General features: G+C 35.6%; 1 protein-coding gene across 6 annotated transcripts in view; it reads left to right on the top strand.

Moving 5' to 3' along the window:
- JADE2 (jade family PHD finger 2) overlaps positions 1-13,430 on the top strand; it is a 196,641-nt gene that overhangs the window by 159,916 nt on the left and 23,295 nt on the right. For all 6 annotated transcript variants that reach the window (XM_032211899.1, XM_032211903.1, XM_032211902.1 and 3 more), the window contains one exon: positions 12,184-12,301. In XM_032211899.1, coding sequence (XP_032067790.1) covers positions 12,184-12,301 — 118 coding nt within the window. The remainder of the gene's footprint in view (positions 1-12,183; positions 12,302-13,430) is intronic.

Genomic DNA, 13,430 nt, shown 5'->3' on the forward strand with positions numbered 1-13,430 from the left:
TTTATCTGTAGATTACCAGGCTTGAGGAAGTTTGGTTTAATCAGCTTTCTCTACAGTTATTCAAACCTACAGTGGACAGACAGACGTTACTTTAATTTATTCAATCTCATCATAATAATCCATGTGCTTCATATTTTTGTTTGCTACATTAATGCTGAATATGCCATTACCATCTAGTGTGGAAATGATAAGAACACCAGCTTTTCTCTCTAGCTAGGGGGAAAGTGACCCTAATTATTCGGTGCAAACCAACCATATAGTTCAGAAGCATGCAAAACAACTATCCCTATTTCATTTTTTTCTGTGGCTAAATATATAGTTTTGCTTTTATTTTCAAGTGCGATAAAAAGGTTAATTATTAGCGCAGCCTAAGATCATCTTTTGATGCACGTTCACTGGTTTGATTAGAAAACAAAATTTTTGCCCATTACATCCTCTGGTTCTTTCATTGTATTGTATGATAAGATATAACTGTAGCGACTGCAACCATAAGATGAAAGATTGGAGGTACCAAAATATAGTTTGGTACCTCCAATCTTTCGGACTTCATATTCTTGGATCTACTTCCTACTTTAGGTAGCAGCTTGGTTGTTTCTTTCCCCAATACTTGTCTTCCATCTATCCCCTAACTCCGGTATGTGTAAGAGACAGAAATGCCATATTCCGTGCCTTTTAAAAATCAAAAGGCAAAAATTGAAATAATTTCTATAGTTCCACTTCTTGGCTATGTAGTACGTAAGTGTGGGAAGTAAAGAATTCAGCCCCCAATTCTCCCCCCTTGAAAAACCAATCTTACAGGAGATAAACAAAGGAAAACATTCGAAAAATAATAACATGTAATTTTTTAAAAATTTTAATATGTATACATTCATTATAAAATAACATAATTACAAAAAGTTGCCCCCAAAGACATAGCAATAGCACCGTGGTGGCGAACCTATGTTACGCGTGCCACAGGTGGCACGTGGAGCTGTATCTGCTGGCATGTGGGCCATCAGCTCCAATGCGCATGTGTGTGCCAGCCAGCTGATTTTCAGCCTTTTAGAGGGCCAGGGTAAGCCGTTTTCGCCCTCCCGAGACTTCAGGAAAGCCTCTGGAGCTTGGGGAGGGCGCAAAATGGACCCAATGGGCCTACCATAAGTTTCAGTAGGCCCATTGGGCCCGTTTTTTGGCCTCCCCAGGCTCCTGAGGCTTTCCTGGAGTCTGGGGAGGGCAAAAAGTTAAATGTCTTCCCCCTCCCCGGAGGAAATACTAAGCTCAGCTTAAAGGCAAGCAGTGCAGCACGTTGGGGGGGGAGGGGGGAGGGTTGTGTGCGCATGCACATGGGGGGGGGCACTTTACCTTATGGGTGCCGGCATGCACGTGCGCTATTGTGAAGGTGCACTTGCATTTTTGGCACCCACCTAACAACAAAAAGGTTAGGTATCACTGCTATAGCAGCTTACAGGTTGTGAAGAAAAAAGATTGAAAAGTAAATGCAGTGTTCCAGATAGGCCATTGCTATAGTTGAAGAGCCTTCCACTGCAAATCTCTGGAAAGAGCCTGAAAGGTTCCAAATTATTATTACAGATCACAAGAAAAAACTATATTCTTTGAATGCAGGCTGAAATATAACTGAAAGTATCCCCACAATACCATAGCTTATACTTGGTATAAGACAGAAGCAGAAAACAAATCCTAACGCAAATTCCTGACTACACATTTTACCAATGTCTACAGTCCTAAATCAGAGTTCCTTTCAGCCTTTCTTTGGTTCACACAATCACTGGGTACTGTAAACCCAAGAAGAAATACAGCGCTAATCACTTTGGCATGCATGCCCACGTCTCTTCCAAACCACTTTTTCATCTTCAAATTCGAACACTATGCATCATCCTACTGAGATATGATACGATACGATGTGATAAAATATGATATGAATACAACACAATATGATACAATACGTTATAATGTAATACAGTGGTTCTCAACCTGTGGTTTGTAGACCACAGGGGGGGGGCACAGTGTTGTCACAGGGTCCGTGAAGGTTTAAAGAAAGTTATGATTTAAACCTTGAGATAAGTCTTGGTGGTCCATGGCCACAAAAGGTATTTAAAGGAGGTCCATAGTGAAGAAAAGGTTGACAACCACTGATGTAATACATTTCTAAAGTACACAGTTATTTCTGGAATGAACTCTCTTCTAAATACTGTAAAGTCTCTGCTGCTTTTCTTATTTGTGATTAATTCTCAGAGTAGAGATGAGTTTATAAATAGGACCATGAAATATGTTAACACTGTCTTTTTGAAAGGATAGTTGATATTAGTGAAGACACACACAGTAACCAATTACCATGGGGAAATAGTTCTTTTTTTCTCCCTCTTGTTATTCCCCTGCCATATAGTGGTAGGGTTGATGCCTACAAGGAGTTTTCTTAAATCTTGCTTATTAAAGTGCCATGCTATAAATACTATGAATTCTTACGAATTGCTTTTTTTATTAGCTATGCACATCTGAAATTAAAAAAATAAATGGTGTAACTAGTCACATAGCTGTGCAAAGCTGATGAGATGGGGATAGAACTGGCAGTATGTTATCAGCACAGGAGCTGAAAAAGCAAAAAGGGAAGATCTCTGAAAACAAAGTACGAACAAGCTAAAAAAGGAAATCTGAGATGGGAAGCAAGAGGAATATGATAATGTGGGAATAAATATATGCAGGACAAGTGAATATGGTAGTGAATATTTCAGGTGTGTGCGGCTGCTCATAGTTGGACCAAGTTGAAGGGCAAAGCTGTGGTTGATAAGCTCCAAGTACAGTACAAATAGAGTACAAATAAAAAATGTTTTCATTATTTATTGTTATTCTATTACTTAACGTTATGAGTTTGTTTATATGTAATGAACAGCTTGTCTTTTTATAGAAAGCAGCGCTCTGCAGCAAATATTTGTATGGGCATGGAGTCCACATATAATGTACATGACACTTTGCAAGACTCATTTTTTTAAAAAAACAAAAAACCATTGCCTCTATAATCCTCAAAAAGTAGGAAAAGTAATAGGGAATTGCTGTATACTGTAGAATATTGTTTAAGAAAAGTTTTTTTCAAACAAGAAAACGAGTTAAAATTGCACTGGTCTCAACTATTCTTCTAATTTGTGGTTTTATTAGTACTTTGGCAACAGCTGTTGCTCCTTTCCTGTTAAATGAACCCTTCCTACAGTCAGAGATTATTATGGTCAGTTTAGATTTGAAAGTAATAATCTTTCCATTACTATGAAGAATCTATATTAGGGCTGTCAAACTCCCAGCTCACGGGTGACCATGCTCAGTTTAGCGAAGGGGGGAAAAAGTCCCAACACGTCATGTGATAATGTGAGTTTGACACCCCTGATCTATATACATGCAAGCAAACTTTGGTGTGGATTTATCTTTGGTAGTTTCTTGATTAGAAATTGACAGGGCAGGCTACCGTATTTAAGTAGGGGATCTAACCTAGTGGTGGGATTCAGCCAGTTCGCATCTGAGCAATTTGGTGAACTGGTTATTGGAAGAAATCATTAGGGCAGAGAATCGGTTGTTAAATTATTTGAATGCTACCACTGAACTAACCCCACATTCACTCACACTGAAGATGCTATCTAATTGGGTAATGAGATACCTGCAAGCAAACCCTCAAGTTCAGAGAGCACCAAGGATTCTGCCAATTGTTTTTTCTGAAAAGTTATTTAAACCTCAGAAGCAAAGAAATGTAAAAGAATATCTCAAAATACAAATTGCATATTATACTTAGTGTGTTGGATTTTTTTAAAATCCCAAAATTAGATGTGTGTGTGTGTGTGTGTGTACAGGCAATAACAGCGATATCTGCTAAAACATATGAAGAATGGTTGCAGGAAGTGGATATGTCTAGTTTAATGAAAAGAAGGGCTAGGGGAGATATGATAGCAGTGTTCTGATATCTCAGGGGTTGCCACAAAGAAGAGGGAGTCAAACTATTCTCCAAGGCACCTGAGGGTAGAACAAGAAACAATGGGTGGAAACTAATCAAGGAGAGAAGCAACTTAGAACTGAGGAGAAATTTCCTGACAGTCAGAACAATTAATCAGTGGAACACTTGCCTCCAGAAGTTGTGAATGCCCCAACACTGCAAGTCTTTAAGAAGATGTTGGATAGCCATTTGTCTGAAACGGTATAGGGTTTCCTGCCTAGGCAGGGAGTTGGACTAGAAGACCTCCAAGGTCCCTTCCAACTCTGCTATTGTATTGTTGTATTATTTAATCAATGTTACAAGATGGATATGTAGCTGACACCATTAGGCTTCACAGGAAACTCAGATCATTTAACAGACATGATACAGCCTCCAGCAACTCCAAGGATCTGACTTCTCTGCCAGAGTTCCTTTCTACTTTCCTATTTAGATTTTCTCAATACAGTATTCTCTGGGTAAATTGAACTGTCACTCCCAGCATCTTCAATCAACTTGACTGTTTGGAGGAAGCCAAACTGGAGAAGATGGATTTTTATTGTGGCCCTAAAATAACATTTTCTGTGTATTGAAATAAAACCATCTAAAACTAAATAATGCCATGAATAATAATTATCCCTGTAGTGATTTATTGGAGTGTATTGATAATATGACAGCTGACTTCTGGGCTGAAATTAGATAAACATTTTGCAAATCAACCTTCCAAGACTCAAATGCAATACTTCTTTTAATGCAAACTCTCTTCACTGACCTCTCTTTCTGCTATAGTGCTATCCAGATTCCAAAAGTACCTTTATTCTTTTTTTTTTAAACTGTTTTATTTCATTTTCATTTTCATTTCATTTTATACAATCACTTATATACTGTGCATAATAAAAAAAAATCAATAAATCTTCCACCATGAAAAACCAACATAACACTTCGATCCCCCATACACCCTTTCTTCTCCCCCTCCAACTTTCATTTCTCCCCTCCAACATTCCCCTCTTCTACTTCCCTTCCCCCTCAGACATCTCCCCTTCCCTCCATCTCACCCTCCTTACATTCCCCTCTCACTCCCTCTTTACTTCTCCCTCTTCTTTCCCTCTACTCCTCACTTTGGTGTATCTCTACAATTCATTAATCTATTCAGTTTATATTTTGCACTAAAATTAAGAAAAATAAAAAAAAGAGAAAATAAAAGAGAAAAAGAAAAAAAAAGAAAAGAGAGCAACAGTATACAAGTGCATTCTTATTGTTCTGAAGATTGAAACTGTATTTCCCCCCTCCCCCCCTCCCCCCGGTATACCCCCCTCTCTAACCCCCTTACGACTTCCCAGGTCCCATACCCGGCATAATTCTTTATCAAGCACTGGAGTATATTAAAACCAACTAACTTTAAAGTTAAAAGATGAAAAATAAAGGAAAAACAAAAAAAGAGAAATAGTAAAAAAAAAAAAAAAAAAAAAACCCAAGACATACACACAAAAAAGGAAAAACAGGAAAAATCAACAAACCCACTACATTAACTCAGCTTCCCATCAAGTACCTTTATTCTCTGTTGAGTCTCATCAGCTGTCTCACAGAATCGGCCATGTAGGATTCTTCTAACTGCTTTTAACACTGTTTTACATTTCACTTTCTACGGTATTTTCATTATCAAGTTTCAATGATAGGTGCCTTGTTCAGTTTAGAAGTTGTTTTCTGGTATTGTAACCAGATGAATCTGGAAGCTGCTAATAGATAATTGCATAGATTTTTTCCCCTTCAGTTCAATAAATCCCTGTAGTTTTCTTGGCAGGGTTTTTCAGAAGTGGTTTATCGTAACCTCCATCCTACGGCTGTGAGAAACTGAATGGCCCAAAGCCACCCAGCTGGCTTTGTGTCTAAAGCAGGACTGGAATTCACAATTTCCTGGTATCTATCCTGATGCCTTAACCACTACACCATACTGGGTCTCTAACTGCAATTATAGATAACTGCAATTGGGAGAAATGTCAGAAGCTTGCAAAATATAAATATGGCTTAAGATTTTCCAATAAATGCCCTGAAAGACAATATTGCCAATATTATTCCCTTCATAACCATCTTAGCATTTTAATTTGATGGCTAGAATCCCCTTGCTGCATTCCCAGTTAACTCACCACAACTGCCTCTTAATATACGTAGATACATGTTATTTTATTTCTATTCGATCCTTCATAAAAGAACTTCAAAGCAGGATAGATTGCATTTTCTTCCATTTTCCCTCACAGCTGCAATCCTGTGAATTAGATTGGACTCAGAATGAATGACTTTGATTTAAAGGCATCCAGTGAATGCCCATGGCTGAAGATGGGCGAGAAGCTGAATCTACCCAATGCAAGTCCATTTCCTTAACCACTTCACTGCTGGCCTCGAACATAGGATATTTCCTGGAATCTTGGCTCTCAATATCTTGCCATCTTCAGCAGCTCAAAGAGACACAGTACTGACAAGTAAAGTAAAATGTTTCCGTGAAGCATTTCAGCACTGAAGGCATCACAAGCGTTAACTTTTAAGGATAACAGAAATCATTCTGGGCTCAAGGCAACCCAAAAGTTCCCAAGGTCTCCCAAAATAATAAGTAATAGTAACTTCATTAGAGCATGAAGCTCAAAATTATCTTTTTATTCTCATAATTCCCCAATTAGATAGAAAATATTAAAGGTCCTGGATTTTTTTTATTTGAATAAGCTTAATATTTAAGGCTTGTTCAAAGGAGTAGACCACTTCTATCATAATTGGCAATCAGAGACACAGATTTTCTCTATATTTAATTTAGTGTAATTCAAGTAGAAGAGCCCCTTTGTTCTAGTGATTAAAATCCAGGACTAGACAAATCTAAGTTCTAGTCCTGCCTTAGGCACAAAAACCAGCTGGACGACCTTGAACCATGAGTTTTTTATCAGCCTGAGGAAGAAAGCAATGGCAAATTGCTTCTGAAAATGTTGCCTAGATAACTACAGGGATTTGTTAATGCAATTCCCAGAAGTTATGTCTAACTTGAAGTACATCTTAAGTAGAAATGTGGAGTTGAATCACTTGAAATGGTTATACAATGGAAGCCAACCTAAAAGATATGTGTTGGCAAAACATTGAAGTGAATTCAGTTTTCCTATTTTGTGTACTAAACACAAGACAAATACTTTGTCAGTAGGAAAATCCAATTAAAGCTGCTCTGAATTATACCCGTAACTGCTTCGATTAGAAAATTATAAATAAAACATCAAGTACATCCTAATAAAACAATTTGTTTTGATCAGTTAATGCCCAAAATGCATATTCCTAATCTGATAAAATCTTTGTACACATGAACGGACATTTTACTTGTAGTTGACAAAAGCAAACCATTCAGTTTTGGAAACTTCATTCCCTTTAAAATGTAACTGCCCATATTTGTTTCAGGATAGCTAATGAGAATGCATTAAGCCTATTATAGTCATATTTTCCATTCCCTTTTGATCGGTTTTATTTGTAAACTGACATCCTTTGTATTAATTTGCATAATATGTTTTACAAGGAAGTATGCTTAAACAAAGCCAAAAACAAGTTAACAAACAGGACCATTTTACATCCTTTGTCTTGTTTCTTTAATCCTATTAGCGCTTACATTTTTCAAAAATATACCTTCCAGACTTAGCCATTCAAATGTCTCAAGCCATCCAGAAAGAAAAATTGAATGCAGGGTTCTCCTATCTTAATGACAAACATTCTGTTGTTGTTTGCCTAGTTGCTTATTTACAATTAAGGTCCTGGAAGTTCACTGTCTGTGTAAAACTTCATTCACATTCATTCATCAGGATTGATGAATCACAATAATTGGGTATTATATTAAGTTTCTATTATCATTTTTGGTGCACTTTCCAAAAGAGCCTAGGAAACCAGCAGTTCCATTATTACTTGGCAGTGAAGCAAGAGGGATTCATATTGATGATAGATGTATCATCAGTAAAAGAATTTGTAAAGTCTTACTTTTTAAAAAAGGTGACTAAACCTGTTGTCATTATAGGTCATAGAGCAGTGACAATGGTAGGAAAATATCTTAATGTGTCAATATAAATTAATAATAATAATAACCTTTATTGTCATTGTACATATATATGATTATTCTCATATTAATTAAACTTTCTTTTATTCCTTATTTTTAATTTTAAAAATATATAAATATAATATAGTATGAGTTTTAAAACAATAAAGATAAATTATTAAAATTATTTTAAAGTGTCAATTGTTCAGGAGGCAGCATAAACATCTGGAATTGGGCTTTTACCAATTCCTAACTCTGTTAATCTCAGCCTGTCATACTTCATTTACATTGAAGTTATAATTCCCATCTGCTATAACCAGTGGGAGAAATTGTAGGTTAACATATTTGGAGGACACCACATTGCATTTCTTGATTGTTTTATCATAATGCAACATTGATCATACTTCCTGTCTTCTGCAAACAAATGAGTATGTGGCAGTCACTGAGCAATTGTGAGAGTTTTCTGTGGATTGAACTAAGCAACCATATTAGAAACAGAAAAAATAAAAATAAAGGATCTCCTTTCCCTTCCTATAAAGCCTTGTTGTACTAAGCCCTTGTGTGATATGCTTGTTTGCTGGTTGACATGCATAACTGTTAACTTCCTCAAGGGCAGAAAAGTTCAATAAACAAATCAAAGAGTATTTTACTATATTTTTTTATTTTACTAATAAAATGTACATCCACTTTTTTCCCTTCCTTGAAATGGCTTGCCCAATGCAGCTTGCAACATATAAAAACATAAAACCAATCATAAAATGTATTTATAGTACTTGAAAGAATGCAGCATTAAATTGGCATAAATACTTTTGAGTGTTATTTATACCTGTATGAATAAAACTTCATTTTAGTACCTTGCTTCCAATATCATTTCAGATTATGACTCTAGTGGCATGGGAGATGGAATTCCATTGCTCAATAGAAGCAAAATTCAGCCTGTTTATATAGGAATGAACCAATGAGATCAAAAGAGAATGGAGCCTATGTAGATGTCTGCTAAGGCTTTATTTTTCCTTCACACCATCTTTCTGTCAGCGTGTGACAAAGGAGACTTATAGCCATCCATTGAAGCTAGGTTCGATTCATAGTAATCTTTCTTTCTTGATACTGCATTCGAAGAAGCAAATGGTAGAAATCAAGAGCTCTTCAACTGAAGAACTGATGTTGAGTTTTGAGGGTCAGAGGTCATGCTCTCGGGCTCCTGTAGTGGCCTCCGCATGATAATATGTCAGGAAGTAATTTGACACTTGAACAGCTCTTGTTGGTCTCTTGATCTGTGTCTAGCTTTGCTCTCTCCAGGATGGCTACGCTGTCAATAAAAGATAGCTAGCCAATTTTTTACTGCTTGACATTCCCACTGCATACAGTATTTATGCTGAATGGAGCTTTTCTCTGGGAGAAATTTATTGCAACTGGGTCATTGGTCAATGGCAAAACAACAGCTCTCCTGAAGGAATCATGGCAGAAGTGACCTTTCGATGACTGGGGTTTATTTCAATAGAGTGGTTGTTGGTTGTATACCTGCCTGGTAGGGAAAAGAATTGCACGAAACAAAGATCCCTTTATTGGTTGGAACAATCCAGCTATGAAAAACAAATATTAAGAGGTCAAGCCATTACCCTGAAAGATAGCTTAGCAGCAGGAAGCTGAGATGTCTGGACAAAATAAAATTAGGACAAATCCAAATTGGAAATATGGGATGCAACAGAGGATGCTTAAAATAATTTAATAGTCTTTATCAAAAATCCATGGACAGTATTTGGGGGTCCAAATCACAAGTGGGCTATAGGACATGAAAAGGCAAAAATTATTTTATGGCACAGTGCTCTGGACCTTTATTCAGAAGTTAGTCCAGCTATGTTCCATGTGATTTAATTCCCAATAAGCGAAGGTAAGATTGCAAGCTCATTTTATAAATGTAATTAAAGGAAATTGTTTAGTTGTAGGAATGATAACCTCTTCTTCACAGCCAAAAAGACAACAATAAAAATAATTTGTCCAATAATTTGTAAACAAGTGCGCTGACTATCCTGAGCAGTATGTCAGAATAATGTATTCTTTGGATAGTTAAGGGTCACAAGTCCAGATTTTTCATTATGCTATGTTAAATAAACAACATTGTGGTTAGAATTTTAAATTAAATTCAGGTGGAACTTACTGTACCCACCATATTCAATTAAAATAACTGCATGATATAGTTCCAGAATTCTTAAATACAGTATTCTCACTTTCTTAATGAAGAAAAATGGAATAAATAGAAAAAGAAATGATTTAATGAAATTGCTTATACCTCATTCATCTCATAATACTGTGAGTTTGCATCTCACTTGGAAGGGTTCAGGTATGTGCAGAGGTTCGCCACAGAAAACAATCTGGTATTTATGGAGATCAGCTCTTCAGGAGGATTTGGAGGAGAGGCTGCTTCTCAAATGTTAAAAGTCATGGAAAGGAAATAACATGGGAATAGGACTATGTGGCTAGTGTTTGCTGTAAATATAAATTTCAAAAAACCAAAGGAACCAAGGAATCTGTCCCCAGACAATCAGCATTGAATTGGATTGAAATAATCCCTGTTATCTTGATAGATTGTAGGTGTAGGTTGCAAGTAACAGAATGAACGTCAACAGAAATAAGTGCATAGTTTGTCTTGTGGGAAACAAAATGAAAATGCAAAGGTGTAGATGTGTTATGGAGAATATCTGGTTTGATGACAGTGCATAAGAAGATAATCTTGGATTGGTAGTTGATTGCAAAGTAAATATGAACCTGTAGTGCGATGTGATTTCAAGGAAGACAAATGCACATCAACAAGATTCCGGTTCAGAGACAGTAATTGCTCAGCTATATTCTGATTTTGTTAGACCTCAGCTTGAGTCTAGTTTTGGGCATCATATTGTAAGTAGGATTCAGAGAAATTAAGCAGATTCAGAAAAGGACAATAAACATAATCAGAGAAGTAGGATGGCCTATGAAGAAGTTGCTGAATATGTTGGCCCTTGAGAAAAAAACTGAATGAGATACGATAGCACACTTTAAATAAATGGCAAGATATCACACTGAACAATGAGGACCTATTGTCTTTTGTTTCAGTTAATTTAGAAGAAGGCAGATTCTAACTATATTTTAGTAAATACATCTGACATTACAGAACCTGCTACTCAGAAAGATATTAGACTCCAATAGTTGGATATGTTCAAGCAATGGCTATACACCCAATTATATATGAGATGATTTGCATGATTTTCATTCAAATTTTATCTGTAAAAGAACCTTATTTCTGAATTTTACTGCCAATAGTACAATTTAAATGTCTTCTCCAAGAAAATCTATTTAACTTTGGAGAACAAGTATTTCCTTCAGTGGAGTACTCTAGTGCCTGGAAAAAGAAAGCCAACAAATCTTTATTAGTGCAACTCTTAAGTAATAATCTTTTATTTTTTTACCTGAATAAATAATAAGGTGGAATAGTTATTTTATACATTAGAAATGGAAACTAGTTCTTTACTATTTTTTCAAATATTTTATAAGCCTGTTTGTACTTTCTAATAGAGAACCAAAAATTTACCTGCAGATCTCCTTTATAGTATATTTTAGATACTTCTGCTTTTGTTAACGTGCCGTGTTAATCTTTGGCTAATGCTCTGGGTTCACTTACCCAGACTTACTGGGTTGGGAATTTATACTAAGACGAAAATGTGATTATTGCTGTTTAGTGTATCCAGATCATAACCTGTAAGTATATCTGTATTTTGGGACATTCATAAATCAAGCATAGATTTAATAGATGACTCGGCAATTTTCATCAGCTCAAGGATAGCTTTGAACTTTGGCCAGCAAGTTGAGAACTAGAGTTACTTCATTTAATCCAATCTTCTTGCATTAATTTATCTTATTCAGTCCCAAAGGTGATTCTCCAAACGGCAACTGGACTTTGTTTTTCCTTGAAGACGTTTCACTTCTCATCCAATAAGCTTCTTCAGTTGGATGAGAAACTAAACATCTTCAAAGAAAAGCAAAGTCCAGTTTCCTTTTGAAAAAGCAACTTTGGGACAACCATGACCTAGATGACTGAGATTCTCTATCGACATGTATCTTATTCATATAGATTGCAGTTAAATTAGGTACAGAGCTGCCAATCATTTTTCAAATAATTAATTATTAAAATAAAAATTCTTACTCTACTTTGCAGGTTAGAAATCTTTGTTATATGGTAACAAAGCGAGAGAAAATGAAGCACTCCATTTGCAAACTCCAGGAACAGATTTTCCATCTCCAGATGAAACTTATTGAGAAAGATCTTTATGCAGGTAACTTTTCCTACTGAGACCTAGAAAATCTGCATTATAAATTCTGTTATGGCATTTTATTTTCTTTATTTACTATGTTTTTAAAGAGATTAGAAAAAGTATTTTTAAAAAACAGAAAGAAGTGGGTTTATCTGACATTTGAAAGTTTTGATGTATTCATTTTGCTTTGGGCAATGTGTGTAATTAGAACAGTGGCTTATGTTTTCAAACAGTGGAAAACTTTCCCATAATACTTAATTCCTACCTGCAAAAAAATGGATTCTAAAAATATTTGGACGAGGAATATATATAATCTGGAAACTAAAACTATAAAGAAAATTAAGTTGTTGCAAAAATATGTAAAATCAGTACCACTTGTATCTCTTTTAGCAAAACTTCTTAGAATTGGAGAATATCAGAGTGAAGGCCTTCTCTTCATTACCCACTTACATTTCAAAAACTATGTCTGCTTATAATAAAAATAATAATAATAGAGGTTTATCACATGTATAGGTAGATACAGATACTTCTTTTTCACCATAATCCAGTTCTTTCTGAATATACTGTTAGGACATGACAATTCATTTAAGTTCATGATTTGGACAAGAACCTGATAATGTGGTTGTACTGAACTTGTATAAGCAAACCATATAATATCTCTAAAAAGAACATTAAGCAGAAACTCTTACCAAATTTACTGATAGTTAATTTTTGTTTTCTCAACTTAGTCTGAGCTAAAGACTTGGGCAAAGTTTTGATGTGCCATTCCATCTCTTTGAATTCTTAATGCTAATCTTGCTCCTAAGGCTATAGATACTAAAGTTTTAGAGGTAACATCTGGTTCATTGGCAGAGTTTAGTAACTGTTGCGTTGCCTTTTTGACATCTTCTATCTTGTTAAAGATCAAAGGTTAAATTATAGCAGATACACTTTTTGTTCCTTTTTGTTTTTAGCTTTATCTTTAAATGAAATTGTACTTAAACATGAGGAATGCCTTCCAATACATAATAGTCTAAATGGACAAAAGTCAAGTTTTTAAATGAACATGAAATCAGTTCACATTCTAGAAAAAAGATAATACAATACACAGTTGCTAGTCTGCAACTTGTACATTTTATGTTGTTTTCAAGAAGAATACAGGATCCAAAAC

The sequence above is a fragment of the Thamnophis elegans genome, chromosome 2 (assembly GCF_009769535.1).
Source record: "Thamnophis elegans isolate rThaEle1 chromosome 2, rThaEle1.pri, whole genome shotgun sequence".
Classification (NCBI taxonomy): Eukaryota; Metazoa; Chordata; class Lepidosauria; order Squamata; family Colubridae; genus Thamnophis; species Thamnophis elegans.